The sequence below is a fragment of the Carassius auratus genome, unplaced genomic scaffold (genome assembly GCF_003368295.1).
Source record: "Carassius auratus strain Wakin unplaced genomic scaffold, ASM336829v1 scaf_tig00003633, whole genome shotgun sequence".
Classification (NCBI taxonomy): Eukaryota; Metazoa; Chordata; class Actinopteri; order Cypriniformes; family Cyprinidae; genus Carassius; species Carassius auratus.
The window spans coordinates 808,644-831,288 of record NW_020523535.1 but is presented as its reverse complement, the minus strand read 5'-3'; the positions used below and the strand labels follow the sequence as shown (position 1 = coordinate 831,288).

The 22,645-nt window shown below is 40.3% G+C and overlaps 1 protein-coding gene across 1 annotated transcript; it reads left to right on the top strand.

Annotated features, from left to right (window-relative positions):
* The first annotated feature begins 3,949 nt into the window (after nucleotides 1-3,949).
* On the top strand, nucleotides 3,950-16,835 carry LOC113070283 (pre-mRNA-processing factor 6). The gene is made up of 21 exons (XM_026243520.1): nucleotides 3,950-4,190; nucleotides 4,827-4,989; nucleotides 5,119-5,237; nucleotides 5,321-5,399; nucleotides 7,383-7,559; nucleotides 7,721-7,861; nucleotides 7,946-8,040; nucleotides 8,122-8,278; nucleotides 10,210-10,372; nucleotides 11,323-11,441; nucleotides 11,551-11,769; nucleotides 12,009-12,131; nucleotides 12,740-12,861; nucleotides 13,121-13,259; nucleotides 14,304-14,423; nucleotides 15,042-15,218; nucleotides 15,411-15,544; nucleotides 15,709-15,800; nucleotides 15,887-16,001; nucleotides 16,133-16,259; nucleotides 16,411-16,835. The coding sequence occupies exons 1-21, from the start codon at nucleotides 4,000-4,002 to the stop codon at nucleotides 16,561-16,563; spliced, it is 2,925 nt and encodes a 974-aa protein (XP_026099305.1). The 5' UTR covers nucleotides 3,950-3,999; the 3' UTR covers nucleotides 16,564-16,835.
* The last annotated feature ends 5,810 nt before the right edge of the window (nucleotides 16,836-22,645 follow it).

The following is a 22,645-nucleotide window of genomic DNA, read 5'->3' as shown; positions in this document are numbered from 1 at the left end:
TTTTGATGCATCACCTGCTCAACAATGGCTCCCACCCAGCCTCCCTCTCTCAGATTCAGCCCCTTCCATGGCCCTGCTTCCACTGGCTCCTGTCAGTCCCTCAGCTCATCAACAGTATGCTCCATCCTGTTGTGCAGCTCTGCCTCGGGTCTTCAAGTCCCCAGCTCCACCTGGGCATGAGGATCTCCTGACTCGGCCTCCAGCCTTCAAGTCCCAGACTCCACCTTGGCCCTCTTGCCCATCAGCTCTACCTTGGCTCCTAAAGGCTGATTTATAATTCTCCATCAAACCTACGCCGTAGCCTACGCATAGACGCACATCCTAAACCGTAGCCCACGCCATAGCCTGACGCCATGGCACTCCTCATAAGTGCTGTGATTGGTCTGAAAGAACCCCTCCCTCCTGTATGTACTTGAGTTTTGTGTGTGTTTATGTGCACTTTGATATATTTTTATGTTACACCTTCTTATATAAAATAAAACAAAGCAAAGAACAAGTGTCTTATCATTTATTATACTGCACAGGTATGCATCACTAGTTGACCACGACAAACAGTGTTGATCTGCTCAGGTACAAGTCCTTGTGGAGATGGAAACAATGCCATCTTCTCCTGTTCCGTCTTAATGATGATTTAATGATTTGATATTTATTTGCCGCCATCGCAGCTATAATGCTTCTCTGATGAGCCGCTTAATCTTCAGCTTTTGTTGTGGTACTGTAGGTTATACCAGTAACATGCACGTGGACACTGCAGACTAGCGGTGTGGATGTATAACTGCATGTCGACACATACAACGACGCAGAAGTATAAATGAAAACTGACGCTTAGCCTACGGAGTAGGTCCGAAGCAGAAGTATAAATCAGACTTAACTCCCTCGTCTCCACCCTGGCCTGACATCCCACTGGCTCCACCAGGATCCCTCGTCTCTCCGGCTCCACCTTGGTCAGTCATCAACCTTTCTCCGCCACAGGATGTACAATGCTCTCTTCCATGACTGAGGTGAGATGTTTGAGTAAGGCACCGAACCCCCAGGTGCTGCAGTAATATGGCTGCCCACTGCTCTGTGTGTGTGTGCACTTGGATGGGTTTAAATGCAGAGCACAAATTCTGAGTATGGGACACCATACTTGGCCACACTTCATTCATTTAAGCCCTCAGTTTTAGAGCATATTCACACAGATTTTCGCTTAGCTGTATACGTTAAAGTTATGTATTATATCAACGTTTTGTCCAGATGGATCCAGTGTTTTTGGAGCTTGAAATTGCTGTTTTTTTAAACCGGATCCAAGAGTAGATATAAATGTGAAAATGACACCCTTGCGTTTTCATATGTACAGCCAATCCACATATTTTGTGAAACGATGATGTCATCCACACATCTCAACCCTAGTCAGACATCGCTACGTCATGTAACAGCAGCAACAACAACAACAACAGAGGACTACATGCTTGTGTTGATGCTACTGAGCCCATTAGCTTTACAAAATAAAAATCTAAAATAACTAAAGAAAATTTTTTGTATACAGTGCACAAGAGGTGCGCCCAATTTGTGCACTTATTCACTATTCTATGATGTTTTGCAGTTTAAATAGAGCAAGTAGTGTTCACACTGAAAATTCCTAAAAGAAAAAGTGCAGTTTAAACACCCGGATGATAAACTTAAATAGAAGAAAAACTAAGTGTCGAATATTGGACACTTCATTCACTCAACTGTCACAGTTTAATTACATAACAAAGGCGGAGGGGCTATCAGACTCCTATTATTAATGACATAACCATATACACTACATGGTTGAGTACAGAGTGCATAAGTACATAGTGTATGAGTGCATTGTGTAGTGCATCATTTGGGATGCAGCTAAGGTTTATGTGCATGCTCCAAGTCTTCTTCTCCATTTTTACTGTATCTCTGTGGCAGAATTACAGCACAGCACACTGTTCTGGCATATATTCTACATTGTTCTGAGTTGGTTTCAGTGGTTTCGTGTGTACACAAATATTTTTTGAGATTAAAGAAAAAAAAAGGGGGAAAAAAAGATTGGACAGGGAAAGCTCTGGCTTTGTTTGGATGTGGCCTCGGTCAGTTCTTTGTCTGGTATTGTTTTTTATGTTTCAGTTGTTTTTTCATGATTCCTCCTGATTATTCCCATTGGATATACTAGTTTGTTGACTTCTGAATTGGATATACTAGTTTGTTGACTTCTGAATTTTGTGCTTGTTCCTGCACAACACAACACTAACAGGTTTGTTTTTATTAACGGTTTGGACTCTCATGTTGACGGCACCCATTCAATAAATCAGTGAGCAAATTAAAGTTTTTAAATTAAATTGGGTCATGTGAAGAAGTTCAGTACAGTTATTTAAGTACAGTTTGTGCTAATGGTATAAAAGTCTCCTGACTTTTCTTAAATTTTACGTAAATGGAGACAATGAATCAAGCCAGTTCTTTTGACATTGACTTCATATCAGTATGGGCAAGAATGAAAAAAACTTAAAATTCATATTCAAGTCTGACTGACAAGTCTTAGCCTATATTATTTAGTTAGGCCACTGAAAGCCAGTGATTTCATATTGCATTTGGGTAATTTGAGTGTTAAAAGGAGTTTGGTTCAGCAGGCATTTCTGTTTGAATCTATAAGCTTTCAAGAACTGTCTTTTCAGCCCAGCTGATTTGTCTGATGTTGTAGGCACATTTATTAAATTGACCTGCCAAAAGCCCTTGAGTCTGATGTGACAGTGTCTGCTTTCATTATCATCTCTACAGAGAAATCCATAGCTGGAGCATCGAGGTAGCAGAAAGATAGTTAATAGATCTCAATTGATGAAATATAAACTTTAAATTATCTATTTACTTCCACAAGTACGCACAGAATGATTTTCTTTTTACTTTCATAAGCACAGATTGAACATTACAAATATGAACTGTACTGCTCAATGTATATGACACTCACCGATAATGGATTCTTGAAGCTCCATTTAAAAATCTGTTAAAAACGATAAAAATGCATTAAAAGTCTTTTTACTTGTTCACAAACTTTTAACAACAAAATTTCAGATTTTTACCTTAAACTGTGCAGGACACCGGCCCCCTGACTTTATGCACCACTAGTGTCCCCAAACAAAATTGGTTTCTAAACACTCCCCTTGTCTCCCATTGGTCAGAATGACAGAAATCCCGCCCCAACCTCACACCATTGGTTGAGCCATTGTTGCTAAATTGATTAGTAATGGAGTGCCGCACTATTTATACTTTTTATGGGAATTTGACTGCAAATGGTTTGCTTTTAATTGTCTCGGCATATTGAGCTGAATCACATAATATTTTAGTAGTAAAATACAAGCTGTTTACCTTCAAGTGGTGTTCTGTCCTTAGGTATCTTAGACCACGGGAATCAAGCCTCTGCTGCCCTCTGTAGATGAAACTCACATTGATGAAGCATGATGTATCAAATGACCCAAAGCTTTATGAATATTTATAATTTTAGCCCAAAATATACTTTTTTTTTTTGTTAAAATAACGAATTCAATATTTAAAAGTGTAGTGTAAATGAATTCCATCATAATTTAAAACCAAAGGGATCTTAGTAGCATCAAATAATACTCAACAAATCTAACCATATACATTTCAGTTGTTTGACTCTTAACGTGATTCCTATTCCCATGAATAGTTTTCAAAAGTGATGATTTGATTCTATAAAATACACATGCTTTTAGATAAAAGGGCAGATTTAGGTCCACCAACCTACATCATGTTTTAAGTTTCTTTGCGACTCATATCAGCTTACAATATATATATATATATATATATATATATATATATATATATAATCAAAAACAAAAGCACAAAGAGCAGGTGGATTTAGGTCAGGCTGCTTTACACCGCCCGACCTGTGAGGGCGCTCTAGTGGCACTGATATTGTTTAAAGCAGACTTTTATGTCACAGGAAGCGCGACTGTTGTTGTACCGGAAGTGAAGCGTGTGGTCGGCAGCGCAACGATGGCGAGCGCTACAGCAAAACAACCCGCGAAAAATGCAGGCAAATCCGCGTCCGGAGGGACCGGAGGCACCGCGGGTGGAGCTCCGGCGATACCGCTCGCGTCTCCGCTCATGGGCGGCTTGAATAAGAAGAAGAAGCCGTTCCTCGGCATGTCTGCGCCGCTGGGTTACGTGCCCGGACTGGGACGAGGGTGAGAGACCAAAACACACACTCGCTGCACATGTTATTAATTACAACAACACTGCGGATTTTGAGACTTTATGCTATGTATTGTGATGTTTTGTTGATGTGTAATTTTATGTATTGTGTTGTACTGGGTTATAAGATGTTCTCTGGTAATTTTACACCAATTTTAAACTTTGAAAAATGTCTCTTATGGTCACCAAGGCTGCATTTATTTGATCAAAAATACAGAAGTAATACAGAAATACAGTAATATTGTGAAATATTTTTTAATGCATATCAATATATAATCTATTACTGTGGTACAAACCTGAATTTTCAGCAGCCATTAATTCAGTGTTCAGTTCAAAATGAAAGTATTTTCAAAAATAAGAAGAAATACTCCTTGATTATCAAATCATCATATCAGAATGATTTCTGAAGGATCATTTGACACTGAAGACTGGAGAAATGATGTTGAAAACTCAAAATAATGGAATACATTATATTTTAAAGTATATTGAATTAGAAAACCATTCTTTTAATTCAATTTTTGGTCAAATAATTGCAGCCTTGGTGAAAGGAAGAGACTTATTTAAATGCATTAAGAATCATAGTGTCAGGTGTTGTCATATTCTGAGTTGTGATGTGTTGTGCTCCTCAGTGCTACGGGTTTCACCACACGATCAGATATCGGTCCCGCTCGGGATGCCAATGACCCCGTGGACGATCGGCACGCTCCCCCTGGGAAGAGGACGGTGGGCGATCAGATGAAGAAGAACCAAGAGGAGGATGAAGAGGATCTGAATGACACTAACTATGACGAGGTGTTTATCCTGAGGAGGCTCGTGTCGACCTGGGCCATACGAGATTGCATGCAAAACAGGCAACAGAATATACAAAACTGTGTTCAGTATATCTTAGGATTGATAAATCCTTTCCTCTGTGTGCTCTAGTTCAATGGTTACGCAGGCAGTCTGTTCTCCAGTGGGCCGTATGAGAAAGACGACGAGGAGGCGGACGCTATCTACGCCGCTCTGGATAAACGCATGGATGAGAGACGCAAAGAAAGAAGGTGCGTGGGAACTTTCTTCTCTCATCTGCACTTGTTGGTTGTTCTGTAGTGTCTCTGTGTTTATTTTGTTGATGTATCCTCAGGGAGCTGCGAGAGAAAGAGGAGATCGAGAAATACCGTATGGAGCGGCCCAAAATTCAGCAGCAGTTCTCAGACCTGAAGGTGTGTGTGTGTAAATTAGTGGCCAGTGTCCTGCTGAATTATGATTTTGTTTTATTGCTACTTGTTTCTGTTGGGAACTTGCACAAACTGCATTGCAATGCTATAATTTTCCAAAATGTCATTTATGTGAAACTATGAAGTCTGTTAAGGCCAGGCCAGAGACACACAGAGAAAATACTGTAGCAGGCAGATCTCTCACTAGCTGCTTTTACATGGACCCTTCTAATCAGATCGTAATAGGACTAGAAGCACAATCAGAATAAAAATGTCACATGTAAACACGTCAATCGGATTGAATTGGCTCGATGCAACTAAAATTTTGATCAAATTGTAAGGGGTGGTTTATCCCTTTTGTAATCCGAGCGAGAGGACATGGAAATACTTGATCGGATTGAAAACTGAAACTGGAAGTACTGCGCATGCACAGCGACGTAGAAGTAGCGTAATGACGTATGACGCGCAGAACGAGGAAGTGTCGTAAAAAAGTGTCCTGTCATTATAAATCTCCCCTTTCGCTCAGTGTATGTGAAGTGGAACAGGACCACACAGGGTGCCTGCGCAATAAAATGACTCCTTGCATATTTTCGAACCAGCAGGCCATTCTGGGTCAAGCGAGACCCCACGGAATGAGCGGGCGGATCGGGATATTCAGAAATGCGCTCTCCGCTCACGAGCTCTGATCAGAACAAACCCGAGCCTCAATGTCTGCTGACCTTGCAGAAACATACGAATAGACATAGCCAGACTAGACTATTTTAGTACAAATTATGAGCTTACTGACGATTTTGTTTTATAATTCTTGACAAAAGTATAGTATATAACTTTTTTTTTTTTTTGCCTATAGTTTTGCCTACGTTCCCAATGACGCTACGATGAGCATTTACTGCTTTTTAAAAATGCAGGTCGGGTACAATATTTTATTTAAATTTTTTTGCGGTCCGAGTTGCGGTTGGGTAGTTGAAAACGTCGGTCGGGTGCGGGTTATTAATACATTGACCCGCGCATCACTGATATGGTAACCAAGGAAGCGCCCCCTGCTGTCTGAGAGTGAATCTGCATCTCATTCAGAGTTTGTGCGGTTTGTTTGGTTCAGGCATGTAGTAGAATTTCACAAAGCTTGTTAGAACATTCTGTTTTAGCTTCAGATTGGGTTATTATTCAATCAAATTATTAAAACCTGCAGGACAGCAGACTTTTCAGAAAAAAAACGAATTATGATTACTGCTGTTCCAATTATACTTTGTTGCTTTTTTTCTTTTTCTTTTTTACCCTGAAATTTAAAAATAACACATTTCAGAGCTGTGTCATTTCAGAGGTTATCATGCTGTTTAAATCATACCGGCCCTACTAATAATTGGATTTTTTGTTTGAACTGGAAAAAGAAAATCAACATTTGGGGTTTATAATTTGTTTACTCTCAAATATGCAACAGTTCAAAATTTTGGGCTCCATAATATTTCTTTTTGAAAGAAAATCTGTTTTTATTCAGCAAAGACATGTTCAATTGTTCAATAGTGACAGTATAGACATTTATGATGTTGCAGAATATTTATATTTCAAATAAATGCTTTCCTTTCGAACTTTTCATTTAAGGAATCCTGAAAAAAACAAACACAATTTCCACAAAATTATGAAGCAGCACAACAGTTTTCAGCAAAATAACAAATGTTTCTTGAGCAGTAAATGTCAGAATGATTTCTGAAGGATCATGTGACACTGAAGACTGGAGGAATGATGCTGAAAATACAGCTTTGCATCACAGGAATAAATTACATTTTAAAATAATTTCAAATAGAAAATAGTTATTTTAACTATTGTAATAATATTACACAATATTACAGTTTTTACTGTATTTTTTATCAAAAACATGTAGCCTCTGTGAGCATTAGATACTTCTTTAAAAAACACTTTAAAAACATACCCACCCCTAACTTTTGAGTGGTAGTGTCAACGATAACCCTGTTGTGTTATTTCTCCCCACAGAGGAAGCTGGCTGAGGTCACGGAGGATGAATGGTTGAGTATTCCTGAGGTTGGTGATGCCAGGAACAAACGGCAGAGGAATCCCCGCCATGAGAAGCTCACACCTGTGCCAGACAGCTTCTTTGCCAAGCACCTCAAGACTGGAGAAAACCACACCTCCGTCGACCCTCTGCAGGGGGTGAGTAACATCCCATCACCTTTCACATCATCGTCTTGATTTTTTTTTTTTTTTTATAAAATCAGAGTACAATGCATTGCTTTGCGGGATCCAGTGCACTTTAGGATTTCTTTGCAAAATAGAAAACAATGCAATTTCTAATTGAGCGGTTTCCTTTTCAGCAATTTGCTGGGCTAGAGACACCCTTCCCAGGGGGCTTGAACACACCCTACCCAGGAGGCATGACGCCTGAAGCTGGAGAGCTGGACATGAGGAAGATCGGACAGGCCAGGAACACTCTGATGGACATGAGGCTCAGTCAGGTGATGCACCACAGCATTTAAATGTAAAACTGAATTCATTTAAAGAAAAAAATAATCTGACGGAGTCTTTGTTGGTGTCTCCAGGTGTCTGACTCTGTGAGTGGACAGACAGTAGTTGATCCTAAAGGCTATCTCACTGATCTCAACTCCATGATCCCCACACATGGAGGAGACATCAGGTACCGAGTGTTTTACCCTCATGAGCTTTATATCTGGGCTGTCTGTGTTGCAGTATCTAAAGTGGTTCTGTGTGTGTGCAGTGATATTAAGAAGGCACGTCTCCTCTTGAAGTCCGTGAGAGAAACAAACCCTCATCACCCTCCGGCCTGGATCGCTTCTGCTCGTCTGGAGGAGGTGACCGGGAAGCTGCAGGTGGCCAGAAACCTGATCATGAAAGGCACTGAGATGTGTCCCAAGGTGAGGCATAAAAAGAGGGAGGAAGTGGCCATGTGTAACTAAATTAAGGTTCATTTGTATTTAAGGCAAAGATTCTTTTCACTTAAGGGTGAAATAAGTTTGAAATATCTAAACAGAGGTACACTGTTAGTGGCATCCCTACACACACTGAGTGCGGCGTTCAGATGAATGTGTCAAAATGTGTTGTGTGCTCTCCTCTCAGTGACAAAGTAAGCACAGAACAAAAATAACAGCAGTTAAGAAAACCTCTGATGTGGACATGTTTGCACCAGCTCTGCAGTTCAGCATATTTATAGCAAGCAGCGTCACAGAATTAAACAGGGAAAGAAAAAAAAGTGTTGGTTCAATTAGATTTATGACTTCACGTGAGTGTGTTTATGCTTTTACTCGCGTCTGACTTTGATGGACTGAACAGAAGAAATGAACCAGAGAAGATTCGCATGTCAAAGAAGGCGGAGCCCCAGAGCCACACCTACCTATTACATCATCATCATCATCACAGACCAATGGGAGTTCGAAGGTGTTTACCAGCCAGAGCAAAATCTTCTAGAAAGTTCACTTTGGCCTGAAATGGATCCTGAGCAAACTTAGTTTTGCCTGATTATGTTTGAAATGACATCACGCCAGTTCTTTCTTGTATTTCGTTCACAGTAGCTGCAAGAAAATTTACCTTCAACTTTATTATTAATGGGACTCTGAAAATAAAATGTTTTAAATTAAGGATATGAACCCCTTAAAGAGATGTTTCACCCAGAAATGACTGACTTTCTCCTGGGGAGCATGTTTATTTTGAAGTTGTCTCGAAGAGAGCAAACTGTTTAACAGTTGACTTTTATTTAGACAAAAACAGACATTTCTCGTCTTTGTTTCCTAAAGGATAGAAAGTCAGGTTTGGAGTGAAATAAAGGAGTGAAAATGATGACAGAATTGTAAGTTGTGGTTGAACAGTGTTTAAAGTAAAGGAATAGCTGGACTCTGTCCAGTAGAGGGCAGCCTGTGTATGAAGCATTGAAGTTTTACAGCTGTAGGAGTGTTGACAGGTTGTTATAGCAGTGCCTTCATGACCTGCAAAACCCCATTTGGAAAAGATTGTTCAAGCACAACATAAAGTCATGGTCCATGAATTGAGCCTGGATTATGTCGGCTGTGCCAGTCAGTTTGTCTACTAGTGCTGATTTTGGATTGGAAATGTAAACCGTGTCAGGCTCTTTTTGTTCTCAGTGTTTGCACCGCTTCATTAAGTGTACTTCAGCAGACCTGGCCGTGTCTCGAAGCCTAGTGAGCTGCCCATTTAGACCGAATGTTTGTGTGCGATCGGTCCTCAAACACCCCTGTGGTGAACACACATGTTGTCTTGGCAGCTGATTCTATAAATCATTCAACATTAATTTTTAATAATTCACCAGCCAATTGTCAATTATTCCTTTTATACATTTGAACTATTGAGAAGGGCTCCACGCTAAAATACATGAGAAAGCAAAAATGGTTTACCGTAACTTAAAATCTAGTCAACACAAGCTGTAGTAATGTCTGATTCAAGGAAAAATGAAACCGTTCTTTTTGAGTTGGTCAAAAGATTCACCAGACAGCCTCGTGGACTGATGATTTAGTGTTTCGTATAATTTAGGTTTGTGAGGCTTGAAGAGATATTAAAATAAATGAATCAATTATTTATTTTATTTGGTAGCAATTTTATTAAATGATATTGGCAACTGTTCAACATATAAGAAAATGATTTCATAACTTGATGAACAAGCATTTTTCTAAATCGATTCTGAAACCACATTCTTTTTATTGGTTTCCTTGTGTTTGTTTTTCTACAGCCCTGCTGAAGATGTTATCTGTTCTGCGTAATTTTGTCTGAAGGCAGTGTTTGTGTTATGTTCATAGAGCGAGTGTGTGTGTGTGATCTGTGTGTGTTGTCTGTTCAGAGTGAGGATGTTTGGCTGGAAGCCGCCCGGCTGCAGCCCGGAGACACGGCGAAGGCAGTAGTTGCCCAGGCGGTGCGTCACCTCCCTCAGTCTGTGCGCATCTATATCAGAGCCGCCGAGCTCGAGACGGACATCAGGGCCAAGAAACGAGTGCTCAGGAAAGGTCAGTGCCTCTCTGTCTGTCTCTCTTCCTCCACTCCTCTTTAGGTTTCTCATTCCAGTGCCACCTGCGTTTTTCCGCCTGCATACCTGTGTGACAGAGACAGATGAAGTGTTAGTTATGCATGAATCAGTCTCAGCTTGTTAAAATGTCCTGTATCTCTTTAAATAGGGTGCTGGTTCTGCTTCATCAGTGTCTCCACCTTGATTATAAAGTAATGTGGTGTCAGTTTATTATTCATGAGGTGATTTGCATACAGTGTTGGCACGGCAGTGGTTTTTGTGCTTTCTGGAGAAAGTTTGAGTGCATTCGAGATCTCTGTGTTGTTTCTGTTGAAATCTGAGGAGTGAATGTGCATCTGAAGGGAACTGAGTTTTAATGGCATTTTCTTTTCATTGTACTGCCATATGATACCTTAATTATTAGAGTTTATAACCGGTTTTTGATGCGCTGCTTTGTGTACAGGTGTAACTGTGGACCTGTCCATAAGCGCCACCTACTGTCAGGGAGTGGATTAGCATTTTCATTAAGCTTATTAACATTTTTTTGTAAAAACGTTTATTATTTAAACTCTAACATTAACATTTTTTACAGTTCAGCATGTCACTCTTGACTTCGGTGGTGTTTTAAAACCGCATTGCTTTTTTGTGTTCCACTGTGTAAACATGCACTAGGTGACCGTCTTTCATTACTATTCATCATTTTCATTAGTTCTCTAATAAGCGCAGCTGTCATTTTTATTGTTTCTATTTATTCGTGGGTGGGGGGATGGGAATAAAATGGTTTTGGTGAAAGAGCAAAAACAAAAGGGTTACTATGTCTGGTTTTTATTTAGCGAGAATATTCTAATGAGCCCAAAAACAAGCAGTGTGATGCTTGCTACTTTTTGTTTAATCATTCAATAAGTGTTGTCCGTATACTGCCTTTATCCCAATATCTGCATGTCTTCACAGCGCTGGAGAATGTGTCGAAGTCGGTGCGTTTGTGGAAGATCGCTGTTGAGCTGGAGGAGCCAGAGGACGCAAGGATCATGTTGAGCAGAGCAGTCGAGTGCTGTCCTACCAGTGTAGAGGTACACACACACACACACACACACACACACATAGTCTTAATCTGCCAGGACTCATAAACCTCTTTATGGCCCATAAATCAGACAGCTCTGTTGTGCTTGTCCTCCATAGCTCTGGCTGGCTCTGGCCCGGTTAGAAACCTATGAGAATGCCCGTCGTGTTCTGAACAAGGCCCGTGAAAACATTCCCACCGACCGCCATATCTGGATCACCGCTGCCAAGCTGGAGGAGGCCAACGGAAACACACAGATGGTGGAGAAGATCATCGACAGAGCCATCACCTCCCTCAGGGCCAACGGCGTGGAGATCAACCGCGAGCAGTGGATTCAGGTCTGACATCTCAATCTTTAAGAGCTCTGATGGCTCAGTGTGTTTTTAACTGGTTTCAATTTTCTTTTATTAAATTAGAGTTATTATCAGAGGAAAAACAGTGGAAAAATGCATATATGCAAAGACCGAGATTCCAGTCAGGACAGGCTTAGGTTTCTTAGTAAAGCGGCATTGCCAGATATATGAGAGAAGGAGTTTTATATCCGAATGTGTTAATTCAAAGCTGGTGTCTGTCTCAGGATGCAGAGGAGTGTGATAAGGCTGGCAGCGTGGCCACATGTCAGGCTGTGATCAGAGCCGTGATTGGGATTGGCATTGAAGAGGAGGACTGCAAACACACATGGATGGAGGACGCAGACAGTGTAAACATCCTCTCACCTTCACTCAACCACATCCTGCGTTCATTCAGCACCACCTGACTGTTTACTACTGACATCTCTGATCCTTTAATCGTGAAAATAACACCTTACAGTAGAAGATTTAAAGGGCTAGCTCCACCAAAAATGAAAATGCGTGAATTTCTTTCTTCTGTTAAACACACGCGCAGTATTTTGAAGAATGTTAACAACCAGACAGTTGCTGGTAGCCATTGCCCTCCATAGTATTATTTTTCTTTCATACTATGGAAGTCAATGGCTACCAGCAACTGTTTGCTTCCAAACATTCTTCAAAATATGAGTAAATGATGACAACATTTTCATTTTTGGGTGAACTCTCCCTTTAATGTCATATCTTTTTACCATTAGTTTGGCTATATAACAGCAATAAACTTAAAATATATTGTTTCTATTAATATAATTGACAACCTTAAGGCAATAGTTTTTCCTTTATTTAATTAGGTCTCAAAAAGTAATTGGCTTACTTCATTAAAGCCGTTCTTTGATTTTTCAGATACTTTATTTAGCTTCAAATCAAAGTTTAAGCTCTATTATGGTGATCTGTGATGCTGATTGTTTGTGTGTTGTCGTAGTGTGTGGCTCATGGCGCTCTGGAGTGTGCGCGGGCCATCTACGCTCATGCGCTCCAGGTCTTCCCCAGCAAGAAGAGCGTCTGGCTGAGAGCCGCTTACTTTGAGAAGAACCACGGTACCCGGTGAGAAATACTAGCTGCCTACACACGGCTGAACAGAATTTAAATATAGAAATTCATAGAGGCAGGAAGGCAACAAGGAATATTTGAGGTTCCCCACTTTTAATTAGTTTTAAATCATTAGACTTTCCATTACTGAAGTCTTTCTGAACCCACTTTCTTTTAGAGGCACCTTCATTTAGACTCTGATATATAATCTAATCCCTTGATTATATTCCACAGCTATTGACTTTATTTTAATGTCTCTCTCTCTTTCTCTCAGGGAGTCGTTGGAGGCTCTGTTACAGAGGGCTGTAGCTCACTGTCCGAAGGCTGAGGTGTTATGGCTAATGGGTGCTAAATCGAAATGGTTGGCGGGAGACGTTCCTGCTGCCAGAAGTATCCTGGCTTTGGCTTTCCAGGTGAGTGCTTCTTCCCATCAGCTCTCCAGCTCCCATGACTGCATTATTAGTGACGAGCATAATTATTGATAGCATCGTAGCATTGTAATGGTGAAGCAGCGGCACATGTTACACTTCTTTGTACTAGATTATTACAAAAGTAATTCCAGAAAGACCTGTAAAGTGGTAGTGGTAGGTTTCATATCTAACTCACTCTCTTTTATTTATTTGATTTTAAATGCACTTTTAATGGACAATAAAGAGATCTAGTCTTGTTTAAATGTTTAGTTTTGGTAAGTCTCTTTTGCTCATCAAGGCTGCATTTATTTGATCAAAAATCTGTAAATACTGTAAAATTGTGAAATAATTGTACAATTTAAAATAACTGCTTTCATTTTTAATATAATTTTAAATGTAATTTATTTCTGTGATGCAAAGTTGAATTTCCAGCATCATTCCTCCAGTCTTCAGTGTCACATGATCCTTCAGAAATCTTTTTAATATGCTGATTTGATGCTCAAGAAACATTTGTGATTTATCAGTGTTGAAAACAGTTGTGCTGCTTAATATTTTTGTGGAAACCATACATATATTCAGGATATATTCATATTTATTTGATGAATAGAATGTTCAAAAGAACAGTATTTATTTGAAATTAATATTTAACAATATAAATGCTTTTACTTTCACTTTTGTCAATTTTAAAGCATCATTACTGACTGAAAGTGTTAATTTGAAATATATGTATACAATATCTATATAAATAGATACTATTTAAATTGATTTTGATTCCCTCACACTCATTATGGAAGGCACAACAAAACTACTATAGATTCAGTGTTGACAGAGTCATAACATAACTGAAAAAAAACACCAAGCATGCAAGAATTGTATGCAAAACTTCAAATGAAAGCTGCAGAACAATAATTAAAAAAATCAATCTAAACTGCATATCCATGCTCATTTCCTGAAACGAATCCGCTTTTACTGCATCTAAGTGTTGACTGGGACGATGGCCAGTAAAAGTTCATCCCTCCTCTCTCTGTTTGTCTCTTTGTGTGTTAGGCTAACCCCAACAGCGAGGAGATCTGGCTGGCTGCCGTCAAGCTGGAATCGGAGAATAACGAGTACGAGAGAGCGCGCAGGCTGCTAGCCAAGGCCCGCAGCAGCGCCCCCACCGCCAGGGTGAGTTCAGACAGATGCCGGGGACACAGCTTTCTGCCTGTTAGGATTTCTCTTTAGTTCGGATTGAACTGGTTGAACTAATAATCCTTAAACTTCATCCAAACAGTGGCTTTCAGTTCAGGTGCTAAATTTTGCATGGCATCGCTGTTACAAAATGCTGTCACAGAATTGTGGCCAGGGTTTGTGTCAGATGAACTCTGTTAGTGGATGCAAACCTCCTCACAGCAGATGTGCTTGCTCTGCACACTAGAAAGGAGCATGGGACTTTTGGGAGTAAATGGTGCAGATGGAAGGTGTTCGAATGGCCTCTTGCCTGGGCTTGTTTAACTCTTGGCTCCAGGAAAGAGTGTCAGCATCTAAACAAATATCTCCGGATCAAATGTACCTCAGCACTTGGCAGGATTCCTCATGAGTGGTAATGTTATCAACAAAAAAAAACCACTTATGTTTTTCTGTATCGATGGAATCTAGCCGTGTTCAATTCATACGGGAAATCTCCCTGGCTGTTTCAGTGCACTTATGCATTGCACAAAGTCTTAATAATCATGTTCAAGATGTCAGAGGCTTTAAAGGCTGTTATACGAGCTGCCATAAGTGTTTTCTCTGTGCTGCTCGCAGGTGTTTATGAAGTCGGTGCGGCTGGAGTGGGTGCTGGGGAACATTGACGCGGCACATGAGCTTTGTACCGAGGCCCTGAAGCACTATGAGGATTTCCCCAAGCTCTGGATGATGAGAGGACAGATCGAGGAGCAGTCGGAGAACATCGATAAAGCACGAGAGGCCTACAACCAGGGAGTACGTTTATGGGCTCTGGAGAAGATGCCGTGCTATAATTGAACATTTTACTGTGGATGGATTGTTGGTTGAATTTCTTTTTGTGGAAAATGTAGAACCTCATTCTGTATGATGTTAGGAACAACCATTGTTCGGTGGGAATGCGTGATGATGGTGTTCCTCTAATGGCTTCTCTCTGCTGTGTCCGTTCAGCTGAAGAAGTGTCCTCACTCCATGTCGTTATGGCTGCTCCTGTCTCGGCTGGAAGAGAGAGTCGGGCAGCTCACGCGCGCTCGAGCCATCTTAGAGAAAGCTCGCCTCAAGAATCCACAAACCCCTGAGATCTGGTGAGAAACCATGCCGAATGTTGTGGTCTTAACTGAACTAGCAGAAAAATGGCCGACTTTGCGTTTTAGGCTACATGCAATTACATAATGTCTTAATCGTTTTCATGTCATGACAAAATCTCACCAAAATAACGTGTCATTTTTATTCTCAATTTCTCTGACAGGCTGGAGTCTGTCCGACTTGAATACAGAGCGGGATTGAAAAACATCTCCAACACGCTCATGGCCAAAGCCCTTCAGGAGTGTCCTAACTCTGGTAAGCCACGCTTTCTTCAGCCCTGAATGGATCCGTCAGGAGCCTCGGCACACTTTCACCCCTCAACCTTCGCTTCCTCCTGTCAGGAATCCTGTGGGCTGAAGCCGTGTTCTTGGAGGCCAGGCCTCAGCGCAAGACCAAGAGTGTTGACGCTCTGAAGAAGTGTGAACATGATCCTCATGTGCTTCTGGCTGTGGCCAAGTAAGTCTCCTGACCGGGCTCTTGTCAAACTTCTCCCTGCTGTTAATACCAGTTGACCCATCCACATTCCTCCACCTTTTTATTCCTTGTTTGACAAGAACAGTCTGAACTTTTAAGTCTGTGCCCTGCAGACTGTTCTGGAGCGAGAGGAAGATAACAAAGGCGCGAGAGTGGTTCCTGCGGACGGTGAAGATCGAACCAGACTTGGGCGACACCTGGGCGTTCTTCTACAAGTTTGAGCTTCAGCACGGCACAGAAGTAAGGCGTTTTATTCTCAAGTTAACTAGTTTAGGCATGGACACCTGAGGGCATTTCTAATGAAACACAAAAGAAGATGTTTTGAATGCTCTGCTTGCTGTTTTGCGTCCTCGGGACTCTGGTGTTACTCTGGTGTTGTTCTGTCCCTCAGGAGCAGCAGCAGGAGGTGAAGAAGCGCTGTGAGAACGCAGAGCCGCGGCACGGTGAGCTGTGGTGCGCTGAATCCAAACACGTTCTCAACTGGCAGAAGAACATCGGAGAGATCCTGGTCCTCGTGGCATCAAAGATCAAAAACACCTTCTGAACTGTGGGACTGATAGAAGATTCACAAATCCTTTTTTTTATGGCTTTCTTCCTGGTTTCGTGTTTGCCCTCTGGAACAGAGATGATTCAAGGCTGTTATCATTACACATGCTGTTATGTTCACAGTGGACTAAAGTCTAGTCACACACAGAAACATGAGTCCTTTTTGAAGAGTAATTGCCAGAATTATCTCTTGCTCTGCTTCTCATGAAGCTAATGTGTAAATGTGCTGCTTATCAGAAAATAAATGAAAAAGTCCAGTCTGTTTCAGACGTCAGTGTTCATGTGATCATTACAGTGCTGGGGATTTTGCTATTTCTCAGTCATCCTTGTTTTATGTTGGCTTGATAAATCCTGCGTGCTATTATTGTGTTAATTTATGTTTGTTTATTTTTCTTTTCTTTTTAAATCATCTCTCTCTAACCCATTTCTAACAACGAATTGTCCTTCAGTCTGTTTTTAATATAATTTTTTTTTAGCTGGTTGCATCAGAAATACAGAGCCCCTCATATGGCATTGCAAAGAAAAAAAAACATGATGTTGTGACTAAATTAAAATGAGTCCAAACAACTGATCAAAACATTACTATAATCCACACCACTCCAGTCCGCCAGTTAACGTCCTGTGAAGCCAAAAGAGAAACAAATTCATGAAAAAGTTGTAACTTTTTGGATGAAGGAACTAATTCCTGTAAATCTGGGATGGCCTGAAGTTGAGTACATGTTGAGTTTTGGGTGAACTAAGTTACTCTGATGTAACTGTTCAAACATTTGTACTTCGTGTTCTCTTTAGGTGTGGTGGCATGGGATTTACTTCTGGTTTAAAAACTTTTATATTTAAGAGATCCATGTTTGAAAATGTTCTGTATGTTTTTTTTTATAAGTGACGGTTATGATAGCATTACAGTATTGGCATACTACTGTACATCATGATTAGTCTTGTTTGCATTTATTTGCATACTGAATTGTGATCTATTCTTACATCAGTTCAATCATCTACACATGTCTTTACTCTGTCTTGTTTTCACTTGACAGTAGCATATGCAGTGTAGCTCTGATGTGAAAGCTGATCTATCTAGTAATGGACATGTGATATACGTGCAGGGATAATTAAAAGCAGATGAAGTGAGGACCCGGGATGACCCTGACTAAAACTTCAGCTTACATAAAACCTTACACTTTCTTTCCTCTGCCTTAAAGCACTGGAATTTCTTCTGAAAAATAAAATTAATGTGCGACACATGCGGTATGTAGTGATTTTTATCAGCTGACGGTAAACCACAAGGCCACACTGAACTACTCTACGCAATCTGACTCAAATGTCTGGACAAAAGATGAAAGGATTTGTTTGTCCACACATAAATCAGGGTAAAGGGATTCGTGCAGTCCCTAGCAGTGTGGACCCTTCAGTGCAGCAGGTTTATAAAGTGATCTCCCACCGAAACCGAAACAAAGCGCCAAGTTGATTGATCGCGGAAGTTTTCTCGACTTGATCAGACGCGTTCCGGTGAAAGCCAAGCGCGATGCCAGCAGCCCGTGACGGCTGAGACGCGCGAGACCCTCGCCGATGCTGGAGTGCACGCACCAGCTCAACATACACCTAAAACTAGTGATTAAAGTCCACCATTATTGTTACTATTATTTTTGCGCGGACCGTTTTTGGAGGTTTTCTGTGGGAAACATGTAAGAGGCGTTGGACGCCGCTGGACCATGTCCATCTTCCCAAGCCCTGAGTGCTGCGCGCCCGAGTCCCTCATCACCCCACGGTCGATGGTAAGAGCCCACTGCATCACTGCGCGATATACTGCTTCTGTTCTGTGTCTCTCAGGCAGCAGACAAACTGTTTAATAGCATTACAAACAGAGGAACGTGTCCTTATCAAACTCTAAATTGACCCTTTGAAATCCATTAGTATTAGCAGATAACAGAGAGCACGTGCGTTTAGCTGTTAGAGTGACGCAAACAACATGATTTCATTCAAAATGTGTTGTTTTTTTAAACGCTTGCGTATGTATAAAATTATGTTTTACTCTTCTATCATATAAATGAAAATCCTCGAAAACATAAAATGGTCCAGTAGCTAAATGCGACCAAATTAACCCAATGTTTGCCAGGAAATATTGAGAAAAACAAGGAATGATATGATGTGCATGTTTTTAACTTTACTACTTTTTTTTTTTTTTTTGGTTTACTACTTCAGTACTGCTATTGCCGGTTTCATTTAATGTGACAGTACAGCTTTATATTATCTGTTATATATAGATTATAATTTATTATAAGTGGGACTCAGGGTTGCCCTCTGGTCACAAATGAGACATGTTTAATATGCTGTGATCAGAATAAAATAATCAGACAATAATAACAGAACCATTCGATTTGGTATTTATCAGAATAGGATAGAATAATACAACAATACACAATAATAATAAAGCCTGTATAATTGTTCGTTAATAGAGCCTAATATAGTTTATTTTATTGTAGTTGTAGGCCTAAATGTGTGTAATGATATGTTTTATAAAGTGTTGTCACACATCAGCCCTGGTCATGTGTTTTATAGCAGCCATAAAGCAAATGCACTTTGATTTGTAGCTTACAAGTCTGCCTGAAATGGTCCAAAAACTCTTATATACACAGGTGCTGGTCATATCATTAAAAAGTTTATTTCACTAAATCCGTTCAAAAAGTGAAACTTGTATATTATATTTATTCATTACACACAGACTGATATATTTAAAACGTTTATTTTAATTTTGATGATTATAACTGACAACCAAGGAAAATCCCCAAATCAGTTTCTCAGAAAATTTGAATATCACTTAAGACCAATACAAAGAAAGGATTTTTAGAAATCTTGGCCAACTGAAAAGTATGAACATGGAAAGTATGAGCATGTACAGAACTCAATACTTAGCTGGGGCTCCTTTTGCCAGAATTACTGCAGCAATGCGGCGTGGCATGGAGTCGATCAGTCTGTGGCACTGCTCAGGTGTTATGAGAGCCCAGGTTGTTCTGATAGTGGCCTTCAGCTCTTCTGCATTCTTGGGTCTGGCATATTGCATCTTCCTCTTCACAATACACCATAGATTTTCTCAACAGGTTGCAGGTGCCAAGTCCTGTTGGAAAATGAAATCTGCATCTCCATAAAGTTGGTCAGCAGCAGGAAGCATGAAGTGCTCTAAAACTTCCTGGTATACAGCTGCGTTGACCTTGGACCTCAGAAAACACAATGGACTAACACCAGCAGATGACATGGCACCCCAAACCTTCACTGACTGTGGAAACTTTACACTGGACCTCAAGCAACGTGGACTGTGTGCCTCTCCTCTCTTCCTCCAGACTGTTATCCAAAAGGAAATGCAAAATTTACTTTCATCAGAGAACATAACTGTGGACCACTCAGCAGCAGTCCAGTCCTTTTTGAAGCGAGACTCTTCTGATGCTGTCTGTTGTTCAAGTGTGGCTTGACACAAGGAATGTGAAGCTGAAACCCATGTCTTACATACGTCTGTGTGTAGTGGTTCTTGAAGCACTGACTCCAGCTGCAGTCCACTCTTTGTGAATCTCCCCCAAATTTTTTAATGGGTTTTGTTTCACAATCCTCTCCAGTGTGCGGTTATCCCTATTGCTTGTACACTTTTTTCTACCACATCTTTTCCTTCCCTTCACCTCTCTATTAATGTGCTTGGACACAGAGCTCCGTGAACAGCCAGACATTTTTGCAGTGACCTTTTGTGTTTTGCCTTCCTTGTGCAAGGTGTCAATGGTCGTCTTTTGGACAACTGTCAAGTCAGCAGTCTTCCCCATGATTGTGTAGCCTACAGAACTAGACTGAGAGACAATTTAAAGGCTTTGCAGGTGTTTTGAGTTAATTAGCTGATTAGAAATACTGAATTTGGGATTTACCTTAGTTGTCATTTATAATCATCAAACTTACAAGAAATAAACATTTCAAATATATCAGTCTGTGTGTAATGAATGAATATAATATACAAGTTACACTTTTTGAATGGAATTAGTGAAATCAACCTCTTGATGATATTCTAATTATATGACCAGCACCTGTTTATATATAGAGATGCAGATTTCATATATAAGAATAAGGATGAGATAGCCTGAATAGAAGTTGAATGCAGGTGTAAAGTGCAATGTTGATGCTGCATATGTGTTGTGTGCAGTGTGTGAACAGGCCTGCTGTGTGTGTGACCGTAATGCTGCTGCTCACAGCGGCGCACAGTAAACGTGCCTGTGATTACACTGCCATCATCAGCACCTACAGGGCTCTCATCCTGGTGGAGCTACAAAGCCTGGTGAGTGCCATCTCATAACCCCAGTTCATCTGTTCAAACAGACTGTGTGGTCAACTTCTGGTCTTCATGGTTTAACATGAGTCTGACTTGCTGTTTGGTCACCTAACAGATTATATAAGAGTTCTTGTTCCATTTAAAGTATGAAGTGGTCAGGGTGCAGTGAGATGGGTCATGAGTTTATGGTTACTTTCTGCCCTCTTCTGGTGACCTGCAGAAGATAAACTGTATGAGTGCTTTTATATGACAATGCTTTTCTCTCTTGGCCAGAATCTGACTGGTGCAATGGACATGTCAAAAGAAAAGGACCACTGTCCGTCTGAGAAGGTACAGCCACCTGTACATGACTACATGTATGTTTCCTCAATACAACAACTCGGTCTTTAAAGTTTCCAGAGACAGTTGTCACTGAGCTGTTCTCTGTTTGGTGGTGTCTTGATAATCGACACAGTGTGTTTTGCTGGTAGGTTCACCGTATCCTACGATATATCTATAATATGACCCAGATCTTCAGCTGCTTGAGTGAAAGCAAAAGACAGCAGCATGCAGATCTGATGACGAAGGTGGTGGGACAGATGGAGCAGCTCATCACACGGAGCTGCCGCAAACCTGAGCGACTGGTATAATATTCATCTCTTTGCTTTTGTTTGTTGACTGAATAATCAAAACGAACTTCATCTTAATACTTATAACCTGTAATGAACTGGATGAAATGATCTAGAAATGTATTTATTTGTTTTTGAATTAAATAATCAAACTCGAGTTCCTCTGAATAATTATGATAATCTGACATAAAGAGAGGATTTAACATGATGTAGAAATATGTATTGTTTCTCAGGCAAGTAGACGGAAAAAAGCATCTTGCAAACCAAGGAAGAAAGGAGAAGCAAGACAGCGGAGGAGAATGAAAATGATGGGGATGCTTATAAACTGCTGGCAGAGGCTGCTGAGTGTTACCGCTTATTAAATTACAGCATACACAGGTCTCAGTTCAGCTCCACTACACTTTATTTAAAACATTATGCACATTAACTTTCCCTTTATCCTTATTTATTCACTTTCACTTTTTAATAAAAAAGAAACACCTAGTGTTTTGTATAATACTCTTTCAGAAAAAGGATAAGCTGTCAAACACGTCAGAAACTCGACGGTTATACGTTTCTACTTCTGATTGTATATCTTTTATTTGATAGCACTACATATGTTTTGTGTTGAGCGAGTTTAAAAGCTATTCATGTTAAACAGTTACATGCACCGTTAGATGCACACATGGACACTCACATCTGGTGCTGCACATTGAGACAAAACTACAACTCTAATCATTTAAAGTTGACAACATTATTCATGTTCTCATGGTTCTAACGCTAATACTTGTACATTCACAACATAATTACTCAAAATAAACGTTCTCAGTAACATATCTCCTACCTTTTCAGCGGATTCAGCGTTTAAAACCTGTGTTGGGTAGAAAATGGTGCTTATTTGTCTGAATCACTTTGTTTGAAGTTTTATTGGATAGTAATAGATGCTATTTTGGAAACTGTCAGACATCAATTTGCTGCTTAAGTGCTGCTGATTTGTCTTGTTTTGTTCATTCCTTCTATACGTCCACTTTTTTCTGTAGGAAGATTTAAAAAAAATAAATTAATAAAAGATTCTGAAAAAGACAAATGGTGAAATGCGTCTTTTTACATCTGTATTGTATTTTATTTCCGAGGACTTTTATCGTCTCAACCGGCTTTTATTTTAAACCCGACAGCGCGAGCGACGTGCACGTCAG